We start from the raw sequence: 25,437 nt of genomic DNA on the forward strand, positions 1-25,437 counted from the left end.
ATATTTTTCTGAAGCATTGGCCGTAGGTTTAGGCTAAATGATAGAAGACATACAAAGAGATTTTCTTTTAAATCAGTGATCTGCAATGTATTGCTTCGATAGGATGACAGAACCAGTTTGAATGATCACTTTCAAAAGGAAATTGGATAAATTCTTGAACAGAAAAGCTCCTGCATCCAAGGGGAAACAGACTAATTGGAATTTCATTCAATGAACCAGTTTAGGCACCGTGGTCTAGTTGGCTTTCTTTTGTGCTGCACAATTCTAATAAGGGCGAGATTTTAGAGTGGTGGGTAGCGTGACTAAGTGTGGGACAGACAGAGAGGGCGAGAATAATTAAAATGTGGATAAGGGACCACATGGCTTAAAGTGCAATTCCAAAAAACAAATTACGAAGTGACATCGAGTTGTCAAGTAGGCAACATGTTGTTGAGTCTTCATCTTTAGATCATAAGACACAAAGGCAGAATTAGGCTGTTTGGCCCATCGAGTCTTCTTCACCATTCAATCATGGCTGATCTGTTTTTCCCTCTCATCCCCATTCTCTTGTCTTTCCCCCCGTAACCTTTGGCACATTTACTTGTTTTTTTAGTCAAAGTACTGTTTATCCTATGCATGTACGATAACAGGCTATTATTTTAGATTTTTTTAGATTTAGAGATACAGCGAAGAAACAGGCCCTTCGGCCCATCGGGTCCGCGCCACCCAGCAATCCCCGCACACTAACACTATCCTACACCTACTAGGGACAATTTTTACATTTGCCCAGCCAATTAACCTACATACCTGTACGTCTTTGGAGTGTGGGAGGAAACTGAAGATCTCGGAGAAAACCCACGCAGGTCACGGGGAGAACGTACAAACTCCGTACAGACAGCGCCCGTAGTCAGGATCGAACCTGAGTCTCCGGCGCTGCATTCGCTGTAAGGCAGCAACTCTACCGCTGTGCCACCGTGCAGAGTGTTTACCACAATATAATGACAAAGGAGAAAGATAATTTATTAAATTCTTATCAAATCTTGAGAATATAAACTAGTTAACCACATAAAACAGGTTTGGTTGCTACACTTACAGAGATAGTAACGGTGTATTCTTTCAGCAAAGGACACACATAGACATAAGGACAGGGTTGGATTACAAAAGCTGGTTAAAAAGTCTCTACACATAAAGCCAACATCATTCATGAAGCAGTCAAGGGTGGCACTATGGCGCAGCGGTAGAGTTGCTGCCTTACAGCGGCAGAGACACGGGTTCGATCCTGACTATGCGTGTTGTCTGTACGGAGTTTGTACGTCCTCCCTGTGACTGTGTGGGTTTTCTCCGGGTGCTCCGGTTTCCTCCCACACTCCAAAGATGTACAGGTTTGTAGGTTAATTGGCTTCTGTTCAATTGTAAATTATCCCTCGTGTGTGTAGGACAGTGCTAGGGTTCAGGGTAATCACTGGTCAGTGCGGGCCTGGTGGGCTGAAAGGCCTGCTTTCGCACTGTATTTCTAAAGTCTAAACTCTAAAGGAAGCAGCAGCGATAAACAAAGGGAAGAACAATGAAAATACTGGTCTGGACAGCCCAGGAGTTTAAGCAAGATGATAGAAAAGAGATGAGACCACTAACCACAGAATTTAAGGTGATCTTCCTTGCTGTAAATTTAAAATGGAATAATTAATATATTATTATAAGGCCATAGACAGGTAAAGGGTTAAAAAAGGTACCATGTGGTAACAAGTCAACGTGGAATATGGATTGACGTGAAAAAATATTTCACTATGACAGACAAATCTTGCACTACTTTCGCAGGTTAATTGTGCGGATGTGAACAAAGGTACATTTTCCAAATCTTCTTGGTGCACACAGTTATAGGTGCTTGGAAGTGCAGGAACACTGCTGAAAACATTGCATAATAAAGATAAATTAGCCACTTTGGCAATGACTGCAGAAATGACACATTGAGTTTATAGTCAAAATTTCAAAGCATTGTAAAAGCAGACAGGGCCAGGAGAAACTGCCAGTGATGATCCACTTGAGCTCACTGCATATTTAGGTGATAATTACATGCAGACGTTTGCAATATTCACTGGTATCAACTTGCTGAAGACAACCATCCCAAATCTAAATGGTGAGACTCTGCACGACATCAGCATTTTTTAGTTTAGATTTTAGTTCAGATCACAGATGCAGCGATGAAACCAGAGCACCTGGAGAAAACCCACACAGGTCACGGGGAGAACGTACAAACTTCGTACAGACAACACCCGTAGTTGGAATTGAACCCTGGTCTCTGGTGCTGCAAGGCAGCAACTCGACCGCTGCGCCACCACACCCACATTTTGCACATTCTGTATTTGTTTGAGGATGGGCGAGGCGAAGCCTTGCCCAATAAATAGCTGAATAAACTGGCTAAAGCAGACACAAGGAACTGCAGAAGCATTTCCCAGGGTCCCCTATGGAAGGCTGATCCAAAAAACCAGGATGCACTTTTTGGCTATTACTAAATTATCCTTCAGAGTTCTTTAATGCTCTTGGATACATTCAATTGAGATAAATGTCCATCTCATTAGACCATGAGACAGAAGCACAATTAGGCCATCATGTCTACTCCGCCATTCAATCATGACTATTCAATAATCAATTTTTCCCTCTCAATCCTATTATCTTTCTTTATTCTAGTAACCTTCGACTCCCTTACTAATCAAGAACCTATCGATCTCTGCCCTGAAAATACCCCTAGTCTTGTTCGCCTCAGCCATCTGTAGCAATGAATTTGACAGATTCACCACTCTCTGGTTAACAATATTTCCTCCTCGTTTTCATTTTAAAAGGTACATCCTTTTACTCTGATGTTGTATCTCCACTACTGGAGACATCCTTTCCACATCCACTATCTCGGTGTTTCATTATCCCGTAAGCTGGAAAGGATGCAGGGAAGGTTTACAAGGATGTTGCCACGACTGGCTTGCCTGAGCTGCAAGGAGAGGTTGAGCAGCCTTGGATGTTATTCCTTGGAATGAGGGAGGATGAAGGGTAATCTTTAAGAGCTGCATAAAATCATGAGAGGAATAGATAAAGTAAATGCACAGAGTCTTTTACCCAGAGTAAGGGAATCAAGAATCAGAGGCGATGGGTTTAAGATGAGGGAGGAAAGATTTAAAAAGAAAACCCGAGGGGCAAGTTATTTTTTTAATCACAAAGTGTGATAGGTACATGGAATTGGCTGCCATAGGAGGTAGTTGAAGTAGATATCATCACAAAAACATTTGGGCAGGGAATGGATAGGATGAGGAGGATATGGGCCAAAGGCAAGCAGGTGGGCCTAGTGTAGATGTGACATATTGGTTGGTGTGGGGAAGTTGGGCCCAATGGCCTGTTTCCATGCTGAATGACAGTATGACCTAGTAGGTTTCAATGAGATCCCCCTCTCATGAAATATACCAATTTACATAACATTGTATTGTATTATGATGGAGGACAAATGATCAGGAAGGCAAACTGTTTCTCTCCCTGTAGGTGCTGCCTGATCTGTTGAGGATTTCCAGCATCTGTATTTCGCCAGATTCCCAAATTTTTATTTCTTGTGCAAGTTTGTTAAGACTGTAAGCTTCTGACTCCACATTGAAGTGACTTTGGAGACATGTGTTGAGATTTGATTTCCCTTGCCTCCAGTATACCTTGAAAAATTGAAACAGCGCATTTCTTCAATAAACATCAAATACATTTACTGGTGCCCAAGTATTTATGAGCCTGCCACTGAAATGGAAACTTTTGTAGTCTTTCCCTGACAGACAATATAAGGTCAAATTCTGCATTCAATGTCAAAATATGTCTACAAAATAATAAGCTTCACTGGCAAAAAATAAAAGTCCCTCTCTTCTGCAAAATGTACAGCCATTTCAGAAAATATGTTCATAAATCGACATCCTTGCTCCAAAGTTCTTTTATAATCATTCCACGTGGCACTGTTTCTTTCCTTTATAGTAAAGCAAACACAACTTTGAAATACAAGTCATCTAACCCGCAGGAATCCTGGCCATTCAAATAGTTTGGCAGGGTCCAATTTTCTCAGTCGCTCCATCCAAGAGGGATCCTATTTTGTCTTTGTTCCAAACTACAATCATACTGCCAGCACTTCTTTGTTGTTTTTTTTGATAGAGTAGTGCGTCTCGCTCCTCCAACAGCTCCTTGCATCTGCTGAAAGGTGTGGGGTCATAGATTGTGGAAACAGGCCCTTCGGCTCAACTTGCCCATGCCGAACAACATGTCCCATCAACACTAGCCATATCCCTCTAAACCCGTCCTATCCATGTACCCATCCAAATGTTTCTTAAATGTTGCGATACAACATTCCTCAACTACCTCCTCCGGCAGCTCGTTCCATACACTCACCGCCCACTGTGTGAAAAAGTTCTGATTAAATCTTTTCCCTCTTCACCTTAAACCTATGTCCTCTGGTTCTGGATTCTCGATTCGATAAAATATAGGCAAAGTTTGGAATAACAGGGATGGTTTTATCCCCAGCTTTAAGCTGACCATAAACCTGCCTCCTCTAATTAAGAGCGGACAAGTTTATTTCAGTCTGAAGAAGAGTTCCGGCCCGAACCGTCACCTATCAATTTTTTCCAGAGATGCTGCCTGACCTGTTCAGGTACTCCAGCATTTTGTGCCTATCTTTGGTATAAACCAGCATCGGTGGTTCCTTTTTATTACTTCTCCTCCTGCCCGCCCCCCCCCCCCCCCCCCCCTCTGCAGCTATACAGCAGGCAATCGATACACAAGGAACTGTAGATACTGGCTTGCAAAAAATAACACAAAGTGCTGGAGTAACCCAGCAGGGCAGACAGCATATCTGTAGGGAAAGCATTGACAAAGTTTTAGGTATGAGAATCTCTTCAGACCGTTTCTGAAGGGTCCCGGGACACAGCCTGAAGGTCGTGGGACAGAGTCTGAAGAAAGGTCTGACCCAAAACATTGTCTATGGTTTTGAGTTTGAGTTTTGTTTATTGTCAAGTGTACCAAGGTACAGTAAAAAGCTTTTGTAGTGTGCTAACCAGTCAGCGAAAAGACAATACATGACTACAATCAGGCCAATAATAGTGTATAGATACATAATGAAAGGAATAACATGAATAACATTTAATGCCAGATAAAGACCACCAGGTTCAAGAAAAGCTTCTTCTCAGCAATCATCAGGCTCTCTAACAATACATAACACTAATCTCAAATATGAACTTTACTTTAGACTTTAGATATACAGCGCAGAAACAGGCCCATCGGCCCACCGAGTCTGCGCCAATCAGTGATCACCTGGTACACTAGCACCATCCTACACATTAGGGACAATTTACAATTTTACCGAAGCCCATTAACCTGTATCTCTAAACTAAACGAAACTGTTTGAAGTTTACAAATATTCCAGTAAATATCTCGAGCAAGATTTTACTCATTTCCCAGTTTCATATTGCATGCAATTACAACAACCTTGATGTTAACCTAAGTGACAGGGGTGTTAAACATTAAGTCACATGTGCTACAGACACTCTAGTTTACAAGGGGATTCATGAGCCATTTATTACTTTACAAAACCTCGAATGGGGTAATAATCCCAGATGGCCTGAGCCCACAACACGGGTAATTTGAACAGCAAGGCTATCTTGTTCTCTCATTAAAGTATTGAGACCAATAATTTCTCTGGCAGCCTTTCTAAACAAAAAGGTGGCTCCTCAGTAAAGAGCAGGAAGATTTACCATTAAGTTGTCAAGTCGCTTTTGCAGTGACCATCAACAATTGCTAACTTTTGTAAAGACAAAGGCTGGGTAAGCTTATCGAGCACAAAGTGGCTTCTTTTCAGCTAGATTGGTACCAGAAGTGATACAGGACAGAAAGCATTGCCACCAAACATATCATTAATAATTGCTCAGCTTTCAGCATTATTTATTTTGAAATGGGTCCTTGCTGGAAAAAAAGGGGCGAGGGGAAAAATCAGAAGGATCAAGTTTTAAGGATTTCATGCTTTGTATTTGCCAAGCCGGGAGGGGGGGGGGGGATTTCCCTAGTTGTTTTTATTCCCAAATCACAGTGTGAAGCCTCACCGAGAACTCCATCGATTCTATCTGTCTAAACATTCAAAGCACAGTTAGAGGTGGGTGTTGAGAAAAAACACTTCGACTGAGATCAAAGGCCCTAGAACCACCCAAAACCTGAAAAGACAGGTGTCAAAATAAAATCAGTAGAATGATCAGAAATGGCGCGATGCAAAACGTTGTCACAATCATCGAGCCATATTTTCTTGTCAACCATTTGAAAGTAGCTTGCACAATGAGAACACAAGTCTTTTTATATAAAGATTATATAATGCTACTTATGCAAAAGAAAATGTGGATGCTGTTTTATTCATCACCATTTAATGGCATAACATTATCGAGTTCAATTATAGAATATTAAATCCCTGGTTTATCTGCTGGCACAATATACAAATGTAATGACACCAAATATTTTAGAAATGTTTGGGCTTGGAAATTTGAAGCCCATTTTGAAGCTTATTATTAAACCAAGTGTGGAAACTTTTAGCAGTCAATACAGTACATCAGACCTGGCAAGACTAAGCAGAGTTCTGGATTTCAAATTGTATCATTTAAAACAGAATATCAGATTTAAATATCAATCTTTGTTGACAAGTTACTTTAACTAAAGTCAATGGATAATTAATGATCTTGGAAAAACGACTTCACTATTACCGAATTAAGTTGTTCTTTGTTTATTTAAATCCACTATGCTAACAAAACTTGAATTCAATTTTCTGCAAATTAGCCCAAGTAAAAACTACAAAGGGGGATTAAACCAGCACGGCATGGTTGCTCTAACACTCTTACAGACTAAACCGCTCATAGCACAGAAAATAATCACAGTTAAGCACTAGACCGACTTTAACATTAGTTTAATTAAAAGCTTGTAAAACGTGAAGAATTTACAACTTGGAGCATTCGGAACATCAGACAGAATAACTTAGAAAAGAGAATTAGTTGCTTCTAATTCCTCTCGGAGAGTTAACTGGATTATTGCTTAAGTTGGCTGTTTTTTTAAATAATCAATAAGAATCCTTTCCGTTACTGCACGGAATCAAGTACCAGAGTGCCTTAATGTATATTTTGTTTCTTTGTTAAAAGGAGAAAACACGCATCCCTCATCCAATCAAATCAGATATTCATGCTTGGCATGAAGGAGGGTTCCGACCCAAAATGTCACCTATCATTCGCCAGATGCTGCCTGATGTGCTGAGTTACTCTCGCACTTTGTGTCTTTTTGCGTAAACTAGCATCTGCAGTTCCTCGTTTTCACATGGTATTATCTGATTTGATCTGACAACACATAACTAAAGCTTTTCACTGTACCTTGGTACATGTGACAATAATAAACCTGAACCAGAAATACATAGTGTCGATTGTCCGGATGATGATTTTATTTATGCGGTCGGGGCCGTGGGGGCAAAGAGAATCTGAAGGAGGGTCTTGACCCGAAACATCACCTATACATATTCTCCAAAATGCTGCCTGACCCACTGAGTTACTCCAGCACTTTGTGTCCTTGTGTGTATTAACCAGCATCTGCAGTTCTTTGTTTCTAAGGGGTTGAGAAGGGAGTTTGCAATGTAGAATTCTATTCTGCATTTTACAGTTTTTCAGTATTTATGTTTAATGGGATGGAGATAAACAAAGTCTCCCATATTTCACTAACACTGAAACATAAACAACCAAAATCCAGAGAACAAAATGTGTAGGAAGGAACTGCAGATGCTGGTTAACATCGAAGATAGACACAAAATGCTGGAGTAACTCAGCGGGACAGGCAGCATCTCTGGAGAGAAGAAATGGGGTCCCAAATTTGCAGTCTGAAGAAGGGTCTCTACCCGAATCATCACCCATTCCTTCTCTCCAGAGATGCTGCCTGTCCCGCTGAGTTACTCCAGCATCTTCTAAATAAATAATGTTACTGCTCGTTCCAATATTTGTTTCCATTCAATCAGATTTGTGTCAAGTGGCTGAAAATGTCGTAACAAGGAATTGCAGATGCTGGCTTATACCAAAGAAAGGCGCAAAATGCTGGAGGAACTCAGCGGGTCAGGCAGCATCTCTGGGGAATATGGAAAAGGTGATGTTTTTGGTCATGACCCTTCTTCAAACAGATTGCAGGGGGGCGGGGAAGAAAGCTGGAAAAGAGTAGGGGCAAGACAGAGCATGGCTTGCACTTCAATGGAAAGGATCAAATCAGGCAATTTAATTTTTTTTTTCAATTGTTATTTTGGAGTGTAGTGCATAAAAGCAGAAATGTTCAGTGCAGGCAATGTTCAGAGTCTGTGTAAATGGTTGCCAGTGATATACATTCAGTAGAATCAGATAATAAATTCAAACATAATTGTTAAATGAACACTGGGAAATTTCTGATTGCTTGAGAGTTTGTATCATTATATTACACAAGTCTCCTAAGACACTGGGAAAACATTTTGGCCATCTTATATTTTTGGTCAAAAATAATTTAAATTGGAAGATGGAAACAATCACAAGGCAAAGCAATCAGCAGACTATGAACCTTCAAATATTGTTCCAAGCTCTTGAAGAAGACTTTACTACAGTTTTAAGGAACTGCCGACAAGATATTGGCAGCTGATTTAAAAAGTAGACCACAGGGAATAGAGTGGAGCATTGGCCAGCAGACTGAATGAGCATTTGAAAGAATCATTTCAGAGCAAACCGATTAACGTTGGATCCTCATTCAACTGAGACAAAAAAAAGGACGAACTACCCAGAATTCATCTCCAACTGATAGAGTATTGTGAGCAAAGGTCAAGGAATGAAGATGGGTAGAGAATAAACTACAGCTTTTAAACTACAGCAGGGAATGGAGGGACATGGACCATGTGCAGGCAGACAGAAAATCCATAGGTCCCATTTACAATTTTTTTTTGCTGGGCATATCGATTCAAACACCCTTTCAGTCTGACATTTGGCCAAATTCATGTTTTGCTTCGTCACGGACCGGATTAGACTAAATGCGGCCATGTTTTAGCAAGAATATTTGCAATCCAGTTTCTGGGATTATGTATTCACTTGCTTTAATTCTCTTTGCTTTCCAATTACCAGTGTTTTTGTGTAAAGTTTCATTGAGAATGCCAGCTCCACATCATGTGGAGTCAGTCATACAAGTAGATAGTGGTGATGAAGGAACATGGTATGCTCAGCCTCATCAATCAGGGCATTGGGTACAAGGGTCAGCAAGTCACGTTGCAGCTTTGTAACATTGGTTAGGCCGCATTTTGAGTTCTGTGTGCAACTCTGGTCATCTCGTTACAGGTAGGATGTGGAGGCTTTGGAGAGGATGCAGAAGAGGTTTCCCAGAATGATGTCTGGGTTAGAGGACAAAATGTGTGGGAAGGAACTGCAGATGCTGGTTTATACCAAAGATAGACACAAAATGCTGGAGTAACTCAGCAGGTCAAGTAGCATCTCTGGAGAAAGTGAGTAGGTGACGTTTCAAGTCTGAACCCTTCTTCAGACATAAAGTTGGAGGGGGGGGGGAACTGCATATGAGAAAAAGCCAGAATAAATCAGGGCCGGAAACAGATGACCTCAGGAAAAGTTTAACAATGGACTCCACCCTTCCTGAAGTCATCTGTTACTGGCTATGATTTGTACTAGCCTTTTCTCACCTCCAGTTTATTTCCCTACCTACCCCTCCTCTACCTCTACTTTCAGTCTAAAGAAGGGTTCCGACACAAAACCTCACCTATTCATGTTCTCCAGAGATGATGCCTGACCCGCTGAGTTACCTCTAGCATTTGTGTCGATCTTCTGGATTAGCGGACAAAATCTGATTGTTTTCTTTGCAGCATTGAAGGCCAAAGGGAGACCTGAGAAAAGTTTATAAAATTCTGAGACACAGACAGGGTGGACAGTGAGAACTTTCTTCCCAGACTGGAAATGTCAAAGACAAGAGGGCATACTTTCAGGCCAGGAGAGGAGAGTTTAAAGGAGATGCATGGGGCAAGTTATTTATTTATTTTCTCTTTTTTTTATATATACACAAAGTGGTCGTTGCCTGAAATGCACTGTCAAGGATGGTGGGGGCGGCAGATGCGGAAGTGGCATTTTAAGAGGCTTTTAGGTTGGCACCTGGATATGCAGGCAATGACAGGCTATGGATCACATGCAGGCAGACGGGATTGACTTGGCATCATGTTTGGCACAAACACTGTGGGTCGTAAGGCCTGTTCCTGCACTGGAGTGTTCTGTGTTCAATGGAACATAGTCCTGGTGCCGACCAAACGTGCCAAAGCCCTGCTTGGGGACATCTATCGTAATTAGCTAGATATTGAGGGCTGGCCAGTTCAAATGAGTGAAATATTCTAAAAGGTTTAAGCAGCACAAAAAAGATTAAATTAAGTGTGAGAGGCCTGCACTACAGTTTGTACATTGTATACAGCGCACGATGGGATCTGTGGACAGCACGATTGTAATCATGTATTGTCTTGCCACTGACTGGTTAGCAAGCAACAAAAGCTCGATGCACGTGATAATAAACTAAACTCAAAGTAACTATCAACGGAAAATAAACATCTAGGCAATCTTAATGCATGTATACTGAGGTTGTTCGATAAATGGCATTGAAAGATCAAAAGATCTTGTCATACATTTAGAAATAAAAATAAATACACCAGCCAAAATTGAACTTTTGATAATAAAAATGAACTCAGTGGCACAGTGGTTGTTATTGAACGGGTAATGGAATGGTCTCAACTAATGGCCAAGAAACACAAGTTCAAATTTAGTTCATTAACTCAATTTAAATTAAATTTAAAACAGCTGAAATGCCATTAAAACATGATTCATTAATTACATTTGGACACAAAAAACCCCACGATGGCAGCCCACCATCAACTCTGAGGATTGTTAAAAAGATGCAATAAATGTTGGCCTCATCAAAAATGAAAACACAATACTCCATATTAACTCCACCAACATGCCGCAAAAGAATGTGGTCATGTTGTTTCAAAGTTACCACCATCACTTCTCAACGTTGCATGGAAAAGTACAGCAAGACACAAATAGATCTTGTAGAACCATTGTGACAGAAGCATACAATATGGAAACAGGCCTTTCAGCTCAACTCGCCCATGCTGACCAAGATGTCCCATCTGCACTAGTCCCACCTTCCCGCATTTAGCCTATATATATCCCTATAAAACTTGACCATCCATGTACCGACATAAACTTATTTTAAATGGTGTAGCAACTGCTTCAACTACCTCCTCTGGCAGCTTGTCCACTCTCTGTGTGAGAAAATTGCCCCTCAGGTTCCTTTTAAATCTTTTCCCTCTCACCGTAAACTTATGCCTTCTTATTCTTGATTACCCTATTTAGGGTAAAAAACTCTGTGCTTTCACCCTATTCTCCTAATGATTTTACATAACTCTACAGAATCTTTTGTTCTTTACTTGTTGGATATGACAGTAAAATGATTTTAATGTTGTAATTCACATACAAAGGTTTGAGGCAGATGTTCATATTTTTTCTCCAACACACAATCATTGATTATAGATTATAAACCTCTTCCTGGGCTCAAACAAAGTCACTGTTACAAGCAGGCAATTAATTATGCCAATATTAAAAGAGTTTGCATATACTTCGAAGATAGACACAGAAAGCTGGAGTAACTCAGCGGGTCAGGCAGTATCTCTGGAGTAAAGGAATAGGTGACATTTCGGGTTGAGACCCTTTTTCGGACTTAGAGTCAGGGAAAAGGGAAATGAGAGATATAGAAGGAACATAGAACAAATGAATGAAACATATGCAAAAAGCAATGATGATCAAGGAAAGGTGGTGGCCACAATGGTCCAATGTTGGCTGTGGGGTAGGTGATAATGAGTTATGGAGACAGTGAAACTCAACAGAAAGACAGTGAGACTAGTACGATGACTAGGGTGGGGGAGGGGTGGAGAGAGAGAGAGAGAGGATGCAAGGCTAACAAAGTTAGAGAAATCAATATTCATACTGCTGGATTGTAAGCATCCCAAGCAAAATATGAGGTGCTGATCCTCCAATTTGTGTTAGGCCTCACTCGGACAATGGAGGAGGCCCAGGACAGAAATGTCACTATGGGAATGGGAAGGGGAGTTAACCAAGAGGACATGTAGATGCAGACTGAGTGAAGGTGTTCAGTGCCGAGGTGGACTGTGCAAAGGTGTTGAGCTTGGTTATGTCTCTTAATCCTTAATACATTGGAAGATATCTGATGCTGAAATGTAATCTTTTACAACCAGCAATTGAAAATTTAGCCTCATCTCCCAAGATAGTACTAAAGGAACTTATCTGGTTAGACAGACATTATTTTAACACCATTTATTTAATCCGGTATATTTGTCACTCATTTCATAACAATTCAGATCAAGCTCATTGTATAATGTCTGAGCACCTTTCTAAAATGCAATACAATAAATACCAAAAGGTGTGGCTTGTTTAATGCTTCAATTTAGTAAGGGGCTTGATAGGCATTGAGAAATAATTCTTAATCATTCTTTGCAAAGACTACAGAATAAAACACACAAGAGTTGCCGTCAACAGTATAATTTGGCCAACACTGGGAACGGTCTCGCTTAATTTACTGCAGTGAATCAGTTTCCAAAGTGTTTCATTGCTTTCAAAGCATTTCAGGATATTCTGAAAGGGTTTTATAAGATAATACATCAATGCAATTTTTTTTCCTCTCAAATATGCAACAATGGATTTCAAAGCAACAAATTGACCTTGGATCGAATGGTGTGTCCAATTTGGACGTCTCTCTTTGGCAAGCATTAATATACTTGCAAGCAGGTGCATAAGATGTTTACTAGAATAGCTCCAAAAATATGAGGCTGCAGTCATGTTGATCAGCAGCAAAAGCTAGTGCAATTCTCCCTGGGGCCAGATAACTAGGAGATTTAATGCAAGTATTTGCAATCAAAGGTTTTCATGAAGAGAAAAGCTTTGCCCAATGGATAAGCAGAGGAAATAGATTCAATCCATTTTTGAAAATAAAATGATGAAATATAAAAGGAACAAAGTGCTGAGGTAACTCAGTGGATTAGGCAATATATCCAGAGAACATGGAGAGGTGATGTTTCAGGTCGGGACCTTTCCTCAGACTAATCAGCCTGAAGAAATATTTTGAAAGTGCTTCAGCCCAGCAGGGAACGTTTATAATCTGTAATCAATGACAGTGTTTTGGAGAAAAACGTATGACCAACTGCGTCAAACCTTTGTATGTGGATGAGTGCATTCAAATATTCTACTGTCATAAAAAATCAGTCTGTAGAATGGACTCAACCCAAAATATCACCTATTCATGCTTTCCAGAGATGCTGCAGATGAGATGAGTTACACCAGCACTTTGTGTCCTCTTGTGTAAACCAGCATCTGCAGCTCCTTGTTTCTACTAAATGAAATATCTTTTGATCCAACACCTGAAGAATCGGAAAGCAAATTCTAAAAAAAATGGCTCAAATCAGTATATTGAAAGTCATAGTGTGGGGAAACAGGCCCTTTGGCCCAACTTACCCACACCGACCAACACATCCCATCTACACTCGTCCCAGCTGCCTGTGTTTAGCCCGTATCCTTCTGAACCTATCCTATCCATGTACCTGTCTAAATTTTTCTTAAACCTGCAAAGATTATAGAATATCTATTTATAAAATGTAAGTACTCAACTGCATCTGACAGCGAATCATGTTATGTTAATTAAACTATTTTGATTGAACCAATTAAATTCATCCTTTCCACCTTTAACCTATTACAAACCTGAATCATCACAAGTCTTGTTTAGGTTTATTACTGTCATGTACACCAAGGTACAGTGAGAAACTTTGGTTTGCGTTATCAAATCAGATAATGCCATGCACTAACAAGGAGCTGACGATGCTGGTTTACACAAAAAGACAGTGTTGGAGTAACTCAACGGGTCAGGCATCATCGCTGCTGAAGGATCATAAGGTCATTAGTGATAGGAGTAGAATTTGGCCATTCGGCCCATCAAATCTACTCCACCATTCAATCTTGGCTGATCTATCTCTCCCACCTAGCCCCATTCTCCTACCTTCTCCCCATAACCTCTGACACCTGAACTAATCAAGAATCTATCTATCTCTGCCTTAAAAATATTCACTGACAGCCTCCACAGCCTTCTGTAGCAAAGAATTCCACAGATTCACCACCCTCTGACTAAAGAAATTTCTCATCTCCTTCCTAAAAGAATGTCCTTTAATTCTGAGGCTATGACCTCCAGTCCTAGACTCTCCCACTAGTGGAAACATCCTCTCCACATCCACTCTCATTCTCCTAAACTTCAGCAAGTACAGGCCCAGTGCTGACAAACAATCATCATAGGTTAACCTCCTCATTCCTGGGATCATTCTTGTAAACCTCCTATGTACCCTCTCCAGAGCCAACACATACTTCCTCAAATATGGTGCCCAAAATTGCTCACAATATTCTCAGTGCGGCCTTACCAGCGCCTTATAGAGCCTCAGCATTACATCCCTGCTTTTGTATTTTTGTATGCAAGCCCTCTTGAAATAAATGCTCGCTTTGAGTTTGCTTTCTTTACTACTGATTCGACTTGCAGATTAACTGTTTGGGAACCCTGCACCAGCACTCCCAAGTTCCTTTGCACCTCTGATTTCTGGATTCTCTCCCCAATTAGAAAATAGTCTACATAGGATGGGTGATGTTTCTGGTTGGAACCAGTCTGAAGAAGGGTCCCAACCCGAAACATCATCCATCCTTTTCCTCCAGAGATGCTGCCTGACCTGCTGAGTTACTGCAGCACTTTGTGTCTATCTTCGTCACAAATCTTAATTGGCATGCACTCATCATGCTGCTCAGCCAGTGTTAGTGGCCAGACCCAAGACTTTTAAGTGGTTAATGAAACATTTCATTCAAGTAGGCACGTGCTGTACATCCAGGAGACTGATGGGAAGCCGACAACCCCACATTAGCGCAAAGGGGGCCGATGGCAGCTTGAAGCCGCGTCGGCCCCTTGTTTTGTTTAAAAAGTTTAATTCTAAAGCACTTTCAAAATATTTTTATTCCCCCACCGGCTAAGGTTAAGAAAAGACTCCCAATTCCTCTTGGCTACTGAGCCATAGTAATTCAAAAGTTTGCTGTATTTGTTTACTTTAGTGGCCGTCAGTCAGGCATGGCAGTGAGACTAGGACTATAGGCACCAGTCTGACAGCAGTCTGTGATCCCAGTCACACACCCACAAGGCTGACAGACAGCTCTGAAGGTAAACAATCTTTACTGTCTTGGGGCTTTGGAAAAATGTGCTTGAAAGTGAAATACGCCGAGACATTGCGGTTTTAAAGTCAATATCCACAACAAATAATAATAACTTTTGTTTTTCCTTGAGTGCTGAAAACGGACAGACCAAACGCAAGTCTGTTTAACAACCATATATTTCTTCTGACACTAAACTGATTCTGGAGCAATCAATTGCCTAGAAAACAAGGGTGTTCTATTTCTGAAAAAAATGTTTTTTAAGGTTGGTGCTCCTTCACTGATCAAAGGTAACCTTTTACACTCGCATTGCAGGCTGTCCATTAATAACTTATGGTTGCATCAAGGCCATAGATTGTCTTCACACCCAACTCGCAAGTGGAGGGATGACGCATGCCATTTGTCCAAAGGCACGTGGTCACATTAAGGTAGATCAGCTTTGTGTAGGAAGGAACTGCAGATGCTGGTTTAAAGCAAAGATAGACACAAAAAGCTGGAGTAACTCAGTGGGTCAGACAGCATCTCTGGAGAAAAGGTATTGGTGACGTTTCGGGTCGAGACACTTCTTCAGATTACTTCAGCTACTTAGGTTTAACTTTATTATTGTCACATCATTATTTATTCGGTCATTGCCTGGACTACAGGGATTGAGCTATAGGGCGAGGTTGGGCAGGCTAGGACTTCATTCCTTGGAGAGAGTAGGATGCTGAGGGGTGATTTTAGAGGATTGTATAAATTTATGTGGGGATTAGATAGGATAGAGTCTTTTACCCAGAGGAGGGGAATAAAAGAACCAGAGGAGATAGGCTTCAGGTAAAATGGGGAAAAATTCAATAGAATTTTTGCAACTTTTTCCACGCAGAGGGAGGTGGGTAAATGGAACGAGCTGCCAGAGGATGTAGTTGAGGCTGGTACTATAACATTGAAAAGGTATTTGGACAGATACATGGATAGGAAAGGTTTAGAGGGATGTGGGCCAATCCAGTCTGGTGGGACTAGTATAAATGGGGCATCTTGGTTGGCGTGGGCAAGTTGGGCCGAAGGGCCTGTTTCCATGCTGTATTGACCCTATGTACCAAGTTATAGTGAAAAGCTTTTTTTTGCATGCGATCCGACCAGGTAAGATGGTACTAAACATAAATGCAATTAAGTCAAACTCAAGTACAATAGATAGAGCAGAGGAAGAGATACAAAGTGCAGAATATAGTAAAGATGGATACAAAATGCTGGATTAATTCAACAGGTCAGGCAGCATCTCTGGAGAAAAAGGACAGGTAGCATTTCAGGTCAGGACCCTTCTTCAGACTATAGTTCACAGCTTTGTAGCACATCTGTTCCCTAGACAAAGACCAATGATCGCAATGGGGTAGAGGTGAATCGGACAGTACCCTAGCTTATGGAAGGACCGTTCAGAAGCCTGATAACAGACGGGAACTAACGAGTGAAATCAAATCAAATGGGTTAAGTCCACAAAGATTTAATTCTGGTCCCACTCAAATGATGCACCAATTTTAAATTAAAACTCCCCATATTAAACTAAACTAAAAGCAAAACTAAAATTCAACTTTGCACTGAAGATACCAATAATCTTATTTGAACGCTTCAAAGTTGTGATTGAGTTGATATTTACGGACCTCAACTGTTCGAAATGTGTAAAGAAGGGTCTCGACCTGAAATGTCGCCGATTCCTTCTCTCCAGAGATGCTGCCTGTCCCGCTGAGTTACTCCAGCTTTTTGTGTCTATCTTACTGTTCAAAATGGTCACTTTCCTTTTCAGGACCAACTTGTCCATTGCGACCATCAACAAGCCAGTTTGAGTTCTTGCACTTTCCCCCTTTTTGAATGCGAGATACGAATATAATTGTTCAGTGCATTTACAATAACTTTTGAAAGAGAGATTCAAGGATAGCTAATAAAATGGCTACACTTGGAAAGAGAAAAAGAGCCTGTGACTTGTGAAGCCTTGTGCTGAAAAGCAAGCAAAGTTTAGTGGAAATTAAATTCCTAAAAATAGCTGCAATTAACAAATTCACTAGTTTAACAGGCTGTCGAGATTATAGCCTAGAGTTGCCATGTAACTTGAAATGTACAACTTGAAATCCTTTGGGCAGTTATCATCGTAGATGGCAAATATTGGATTAATGGAATATGCAAGCTTGTCCGTAGAACCCACTTAACTGCATACCATGGAAGCCACTGTCTACGTTTAAAGTATACATTCCAATTAATTTGCACACATTTTAAACAGTCGACCTACAACATTTCTTCTGCTCTGAAGCAAGATTCATCTATCAATAGTAACTATACGAAAAATCATTGTTTGGAAAACATTTTTTTTTTAGGCTCTCAAAATGTAAAGAGCACAGAAAGCCAACTCAAAATTCAAACACCAGAAGATTTACCTTGGGCGTTGGGGATTAGGGAGTTTGTTCGGCTATATCCATGTTTCTGCAACTTGGAAACATGAACGTGGGGTTGACTCATTCTCCTTAAATGGCCAACTTGTCATCTCAATCTATTTTGCTAAATAAAACAAGGAATTCAGTGTCTTTGTCGGAGATAAACAGGGAGGAGGAAAAAGAAAAGTCTGCTCCAAAACCGCCGTCAGGGATCATTGATAAACAGCGTTCTCATGATTAATCACCCATAAGTTTTAAACGTCTTCTCGCCTCATTGTTGAAGCAAGCTAATAACGTGCGTATTTTTAGTATATTGAAAGCAATTTAAGGTTCAGATATCAACATTTTTGTTGCAGCATCCCAAGAACCTCTTGTCAAGCTGCCTATAAGTTTGTAATGTAGTTGTGACACTGATTAATTATACTCCTTGGCAATGCCTCATGCCAAAACAAATATTGTCATGGTTAAAATACATAATATCACTTACCTAGTCTTTTATTTATAAAAAGGTCTGAACTCTTACTCCATTTACCTTGATTAATGAATTCTTCCATTTTATCTTTAAAAGGCTGTACATGTTCTTCTGGTGAAAGGCGACAGACTTTTTCCATTTCTGTCTCACAAACTGCGACAAGAGAAAAGTGGAAAAATAAAACCCTCAAACATCTATTAACTCCACGCTAAAGAGTCTTGCATGTTGCTTCATACATTGAAATGGAAGACAGATTTAGAGAGAACCTTTGTTTCATTTTAAAACTAACCTAAAGGGATGATATTTGGGGCCCTGGGGGAAAAGGAGTGAAATGTAACATAATTTCAGGGGTGACACAGTGGCGCGGCGGTAGAGTTGCTGCCTCATGGCACGAGAGATCTGGGTGCTGTCCGTACAGAATTTGCACGTTCTTCCTGTGACCGTATGGGTTTTCTCTGGGTGCTCCGGTTTCCTCTCGCGTTCCAAAGACAAGCAGGCTAGTAGGCTCTGTAAATTGTCCCTAGGCAGTAGGATAGAACTAGTGTAGGGGTGATTGTTGGTCAGTGCAGGCATAGTGAGCCAAAGGCCCAGTTTCCATTCTGTATCCCTAAACTAAAGATCTAAATAAACTAAATATCTCTAAATTATTCGTTTTAGCTTCCCACAACAAACCACAATTGAGAATATACCTTCAGAATGTGTTTCTGGATTTGCTTGCCAGCGATGACCTGATAGCTTCATTAGCCCCAGTGCCGCAGGCATTACATTACAACATTCAGCTCTTTATACAAAACCATTTCTCGTTAATCATCAAGTTTTGGTGTAGAAATTGTTCCCATCCAAATTGAAAATCATGCATCGTGATTAGTTTGTAACATGAAACTTATGAATGAGGGCTATTTGTTTAATTCGTTCAGAGAAGCAAAGGAACTGCAGATGCTGGTTTACCAAAAGAAAAGAGACATTGTTGGAGTAACTCAGCGGATCAGGCAGCATCTCTGGAGAATGTGAACAGTAACGTTGGGGGTCAGTGCCCTTCCTCAGGATCTGATGAGGAACGTCCGATTTCAGCCGTCAAAGGCAGTGGCAAACCTGCCACTTTTCAATTAATTCCTGCAAATGGGACTGATAGTACCTGCGTCAACTACCTCCTCCTAGGTGTATGCAACAGGCAGGTATTATCACAACATTTAAGAAACAGTTAGACAGGTACATGATAGGATAGGCTTACAGGGATATGGGCCAAATCCGGGCAGGTGGGACTAGTGTAGATGTGGCATCTTGGTCGGTGTGGGCAAGATGGGCCGAAGGGCCAGTTTCCACGCTCTATGACTATGACTCAGGCAGCTTGTTCCGTATACAAGCTGTATATTGTGTAGCGTCTTCCATACACAAATACACCCTTTGTATTAAAAAAGGTTGCCCCTCAGATTCCTATGAAATCATCCCCCTGTCTCACTTTAAACCTATGTCCTCCTGTTCTTGATTCCTCTACTCTGTGTAAAAGACTGTGCATTTACCCAATCTATTCCTCTCATGATGTTATATTATAAGATCACCTCTCATCGTCCTGTGCTCCAAGGAATAAAGTCCTAAACTTGACATGTAAATGGACAGAGAGTACGCTTGTGAAATTAGATAAATTCAGCTTTTAAAGGAGAACTATTTGAATGTCACCACCAGTAACTAACGTCAATTATTTTGACAACAGGGACTTTTCTACATTTGCCTTTAGGATCATCCATTATGCTCTGCTACCATCATGAAGGTGGATCAAAAGCTCAAGAACTGTTGCCTCTAGGTTCAAGGGCAACAAGGTCTAATGAATATCCAATAGAAAATCTTAAGTTGTCTCACAGGTACAAGATGTAACAAAAGATTGACATTGAGAAACACAAAGAGAACCTAAGGCTCGATCATGGATTTTGGTTTAGGTTTATTTTATTTTATTTTAGTTTAGTTTAGAGATACAGCGCAGAAACAGGCCCTTCATCCCACTCGGTCCGCACCGACCAGCAATCCCCGCATATCAACACCATCCTATAAACATTAGGGACAATTTTTACATTTACCAAGCCAATTTCCCTACATACCTGTGGGTCTTTGGAGTGTGGGAGGAAATTGAAGATCTCGGATAAAACTCACGTGGTCACGGGAGAACGTACAAACTCCGTACAGACAGCACCCGTTGGCATCAAACCCTGGTCCCTGGCGCTGAAAGTGCTGTAAGGTAGCAACTCTACCACTTTGCCACCATGCCACCGTTATTGTCACATGGACCGAGGTACATTTTGCATGCTAGCCAAACAGATCAGATACACCACTTATAAATACCATCAATTCAGACTCAAGTCGGCGTTAAATCTGTGGAATTAATTGCCGCAGATGTCAGTGGAAGCCAGGTCAATGGATACTTTTAAGGCGGAGATTGACAGATTCTTGATTAGTAAAGCTGCCAAGGGTTATGGGACAAAGGCAGGAGAATGGGATTGAGGGGGAAAGATTGATCAGTCATGATTGAATGGCGGAGTAGACTTGATGGGCTGAATGGCCCAATTCTGCTTCTGGAACTTATGAGTACAATAGATAGAGTAACGGGAAAGATACAGAGTGCAGAATATAGTTCTCAACATTGTAGCACATCAGTTCCATAGGTGAAGACTTTGGGGAACAGTTTAAAGGAGATGTGTACGAAGAAACTGCAGATGCTGGTTTATACCAAAGATAGACACAAAATGCTGGAGTAACTGAGTGAGTCAGGCAGCATTTATGGAGAAGAGGAATAGATGAAGTTTTGGGTCAGAACCCTTCTTCAGACTCAAAATTCAGACTGTCTGCAGAAGGGTTCTGATCCGAAACGTCACTCTTCCTTTTCCTCAGAGATGCTGCCTGACCCGCTGAGTTACTCCAGCATTTGGTGTCTATCTTCAGTTGAAAGGAGATGTAAAGTAGAAAAGTGCTTGGCTCTTGGGTGAGGGGCATGGCTGTTGACGACTGCAGACTTAAATTCAGAAAGGTTCAAAGAACTAGAAGAGGGGAAATAATCAGGCTTCATATTAAAATGACTCAAGGGTTTTACTCGGGTAATGATTCATAACAAAGCAATATTAAACCCAACTGTATAAACGTTGATTTCTCTAATTTCAAGTAACTCTTGTATTCCATCCACCCCCCACCCTTATCGCCCTGCTAGTTCCACTGTGTGCATCCTTGTATCTCTCCCATATCACCTCTTCCCCAGCCAACAATGGGTCACTTGGGCTCCACCCTTCCTTGGTCACCTTTTGCCTGCCCTAATTTATTCTGGCCTTTTCCCACCTCCAGTTCCCACCCCCATACTTGGAAGAGCCACAAGATCCGAGTAAATTTAGAAAAATAACAACGAAACAGCACTGTAGTTGCGTCTTGCATTTTTTTAAATTAATTTTCGTTCTGGATCATTTGCTTTAAAAACAAAATGAAGTTGAGTTTATTTCCTTGAGGGATTGAACAGAGTTCATGAATTTACAAGGTGGCACGGTGCAAATCAAGATGTAGCGAGCGGATGGTAGACACAAAGTGCTGGCGTAACTCAGCGGGTCAGGCAGCATCTCTGGAGAAAAAGGATGGGTGCCGTTTCCGGTCCGGACGCTTCTTCAGGCTGAAAGTAGAGGACTCAACTTTCCCCTCTACTTTCAGTCTGAAGAAACGTCCCAACCCGAAACATCACCCATCCTTTTTCGCCAGAGATGCTGCCGACTGGCTGAGTTACCCCAGCACTTTGCGTCTGTCAGGTGCACATTAGCATCTGCAGTTCATTTCTACATGTGTAGCAGATGGTAGTTTGCTGGAATCTGTGCCAAACAACCTCATTCAGTCACATGGAGTTCAATATGGGAGTATTTGACTCTGCCCCAATGTCACCTGCCGACAGCTGTCTAGTTGGAAGTTCCTCTTGCGTTGAGCAAATCTCAACCAAGAGTGTCTAGTTAGACTGAACAGACCACATTTAGCCACAGACCTTTGCTTAACGAAGAGAAGGCGACAGGCAGACAGTCCTTGAAGTCTGTTTGCTCAGTTTGCAGTCATTTATCTAAATGAGGAACAGGACTCCAAATCCTTAGATCAATATCTCCATTAATATTCCTTCAGGGACTTGTACAACTTTTAAAGAATCAACTTTACACACTCTCCAGAACAAATGCTTGCTCTTGTGAGAAGAACTGCTTTCAATAGACAATAGTAAAGATAACATAGTCATAGAGCGTGGAAACAGACCCATTGGCCCAAATTGCCCACACCGACCAACGTCCCATCTACTTTGGTCCTATCTGCCTGCATTTGGCCCATATCCCACTAAACTTACCCTATCCATGTACCTGTGTAAATGCAGCGATAGTACCTGTCTCAACTACCTCGTCCGACAGCTCGTTCCATATACCCACCACTGTTTGTGTTACCCATCAGGTTCCGATTAAATCTTTCCCCTCTGTTTAAACCTATGTCCTCTGGTTCTTGATCCCCCTACTCTGGGAAACAAACTGTCTGTTTTTATTTCCTCTATCTATTCCTCTCAGTATTTTGTACACTTCTATAAGATCACTCTTCACCCTACTGCGCTCCAAGGAGTAGAGTTCTAGCCTCAACTGCTCCATGTAGGTCAGGCCTTTGAGTCCTGGCAACATCCTGTAGCAATAAAACAAACGTAACAATATCGCACAAACAGCACTTTATGTAGCTACAATGAGTCATAGAGTAATACAGTGTGGAAACAGGCCCTTCGGCCCAACTTGCCTGCACCGGCCAACATGTCCCAACTGCACAAGTGCCACCTGCCTGCATTTGGTCCATATCCCTCCAAACCTGTCCTATCCATCTACCTGTCCAACTGCTTCTTAAATGTTGGGATAGTTCCAGACTCAACTACTTCCTCTGACAGCTTATTCCATCCACCACCCTTTATGTGAAAAAGTTACCCCTCAGATTCTTATTAAATCTTTTCCCCCTCACCTTAAACCTATGTTCTATGAAGCACTTGTCTGATTGTAATCTGACAAGAATTAACATCACTCTCAATGAAATGTTGCAAGCAAGACAAAGCGCCTTGAAAGAAATAAGTTCTTGGTGATTTAATGCAAGGAGAGGTAGAGAGGTAAAGAAATTCAGAGATGGCTCCTGATTAAGGGATCGAGGTGACTCAATGTATCAGAGCCAATGGTGGCTTGTGGGGGAGAGGGTGAAATGGGAGCCAATGGCAGTGTGGTGGGAGCTAATGGAGGCCTGAGGGGCCATATCCACCTCATTGGAGACCCTCGGAGTATCTATGATCGGACTTTACTGGACTTTGTTTTGCACTAAACATTATTCCCTTTATCACATATCTGTACACTGTGGATGGCTCAATTGTCATCAAGTATTGTCTTTCCGCTGACTGGTTAGCATACATCAAAAGCTTTTCACTGTATCTCGGTACATGGGAGAATAAACCGAACTAAACACAAACTAACTTGCAGTCATCCTCTGCCAGATGCAACAGAATGTCCCTGATGACGGCTCACACCAGGAAGGCAAAAATTCCTATCACAAGATCTATTGAAGTTTTGTAGACTGGTGCCATCCTCTATTCCCCACCCACCAGTGTCAGGCATTAGAAACAAAAGCAATACCCACAGATAGGTCGAATCTCAAATTAACGTTGCTTATTAAAGGCAGTATGGACCACCTATGAAATTCTAGCAACTACCATTCAGACTTCATATTAGTCTCCAATCTTTCTTTGAATTAGAATTTTTAAAATTTTTAGTTTGGAGATACAGATGGAAACTGGCCCTTTGACCCACCGAGTCTGCACCGGTCAGCAATCCCCGCACACTTACACTACCCTACACACACAAGGGACAATTTACAATTTTACCAAGCCAATTAGCCTACAAACCTGTAGGTCTTTGGAGTGTGGGTGGAAACTGGAGCGCGTGGGAAAACCCACGCAGGGCACGGGGAGAACGTACAAACTCCGCACAAAACCTAATGCACAAAATTAATAGTTAAAATGAAATATGGTTTGAATAATGTGGTTCAAGCTGGTGCAGCAGCTGCCTCACAGTATCAGGACCCGGGTTCGATCCTGACCTCGGGTGCTGTCTGTGTCGAGTTTGCACATTTTCCCAGTGATCGTGTGGGTTATCTCCGGTGCCCTCTTTTCATCCCACATCCCAAAGACGTACCAGTCTGACGGTCAATTGGCCTCTAAATTGCCTACCAGTGTGCAAAGAGTGGATGCGAATGTGAGATAATATAGAACTAGTGTGAACGGGTGATCGATGGTTTGCAAGGACCCAGTGGGACAAGAGGCCTGTTTCCATGCTGTGTCTTGCAATCAAATTGTGCACAGTGTGTTTCTTTCAACAATGTAGATTTTCAGCGTGAACACCCTGAAGACAAAATGTGCCCCATCAGTATATGTTCTATTCCCGACAGCTCCATGCATTTGATCTATATCACAAGATTGTTTGCTACAATTTTAATGGAATTCATTTCACAATGCTTTTTGGAAGAGCTTATGCCTTGTCCTTGTAATTCCCAACTTTGTTTTGAAATAGGGATTGGAAGAGCTGGGGGAGCACAAAGCTTGTTGGATTTCCAAGAGACTAAATCTCTGAAACCTCTTGTTGGCACTCTTCAAAGATTGGCAATCTAAAAACATCTCTCCACAGGTTTGAGTTGATTTAAGTCATGTGCTGAATGCTGGAAGTTCCAGTCGGAATGAAACCAGAGCAAAAGCCATCGTTTGCTATGTCTGTCTTTGAGGAAGGCTGCTGACAGCTGTGGGAGATCAAAAGCAGATCAGGTTGCTACACAAACTGCATGCCGCTTGACTCAAAGAAGCGCCAAGATCAGCCTTCTACAAAGCCAGGAAATGTGGAGGTGCAACAATGACTGAGAGCTCATCTCAGTAGGTGCATAAATTCATGTTCATAAGTTTCAGGAGGAGAATTGGGCCATTCGGCCCATCAAGTCTACTCTGCCATTCAATCATGACTGATCTATCTTTTCCTCTCAACACCATTCTCCTGCCTTCTCCCCACAACCCCTGACACTTGTACTAACCAAGAAACTGTCAATCTCTGCCTTAACAATATCCATTGATTTGGCCTCCACAGTCGTCTGTGGTAATGAATTCCACAGATTCACCACCCTCTGACTAAAGAAATTCCTTCTCATCTCCTTTTTAAAGGTACATCCTTTTATTCTGAGGCTGTGGCCTCTGGTCTTAGACTCTCTCAATAGTGGAAAC

General features: G+C 41.5%; 1 protein-coding gene across 1 annotated transcript in view; it reads right to left on the bottom strand.

The window, feature by feature from the left end:
- The window catches only part of fmn2b (formin 2b), a 326,311-nt gene that overhangs the window by 95,334 nt on the left and 205,540 nt on the right, over positions 1-25,437 (bottom strand). Inside the window, exon 14 of the mRNA XM_078405062.1 lies at positions 18,225-18,317. Within this exon, the coding sequence (XP_078261188.1) occupies positions 18,225-18,317 (93 nt within the window). The remainder of the gene's footprint in view (positions 1-18,224; positions 18,318-25,437) is intronic.

This window comes from Rhinoraja longicauda, chromosome 9 (assembly GCF_053455715.1).
Source record: "Rhinoraja longicauda isolate Sanriku21f chromosome 9, sRhiLon1.1, whole genome shotgun sequence".
In the NCBI taxonomy this organism is placed as follows: Eukaryota; Metazoa; Chordata; class Chondrichthyes; order Rajiformes; family Arhynchobatidae; genus Rhinoraja; species Rhinoraja longicauda.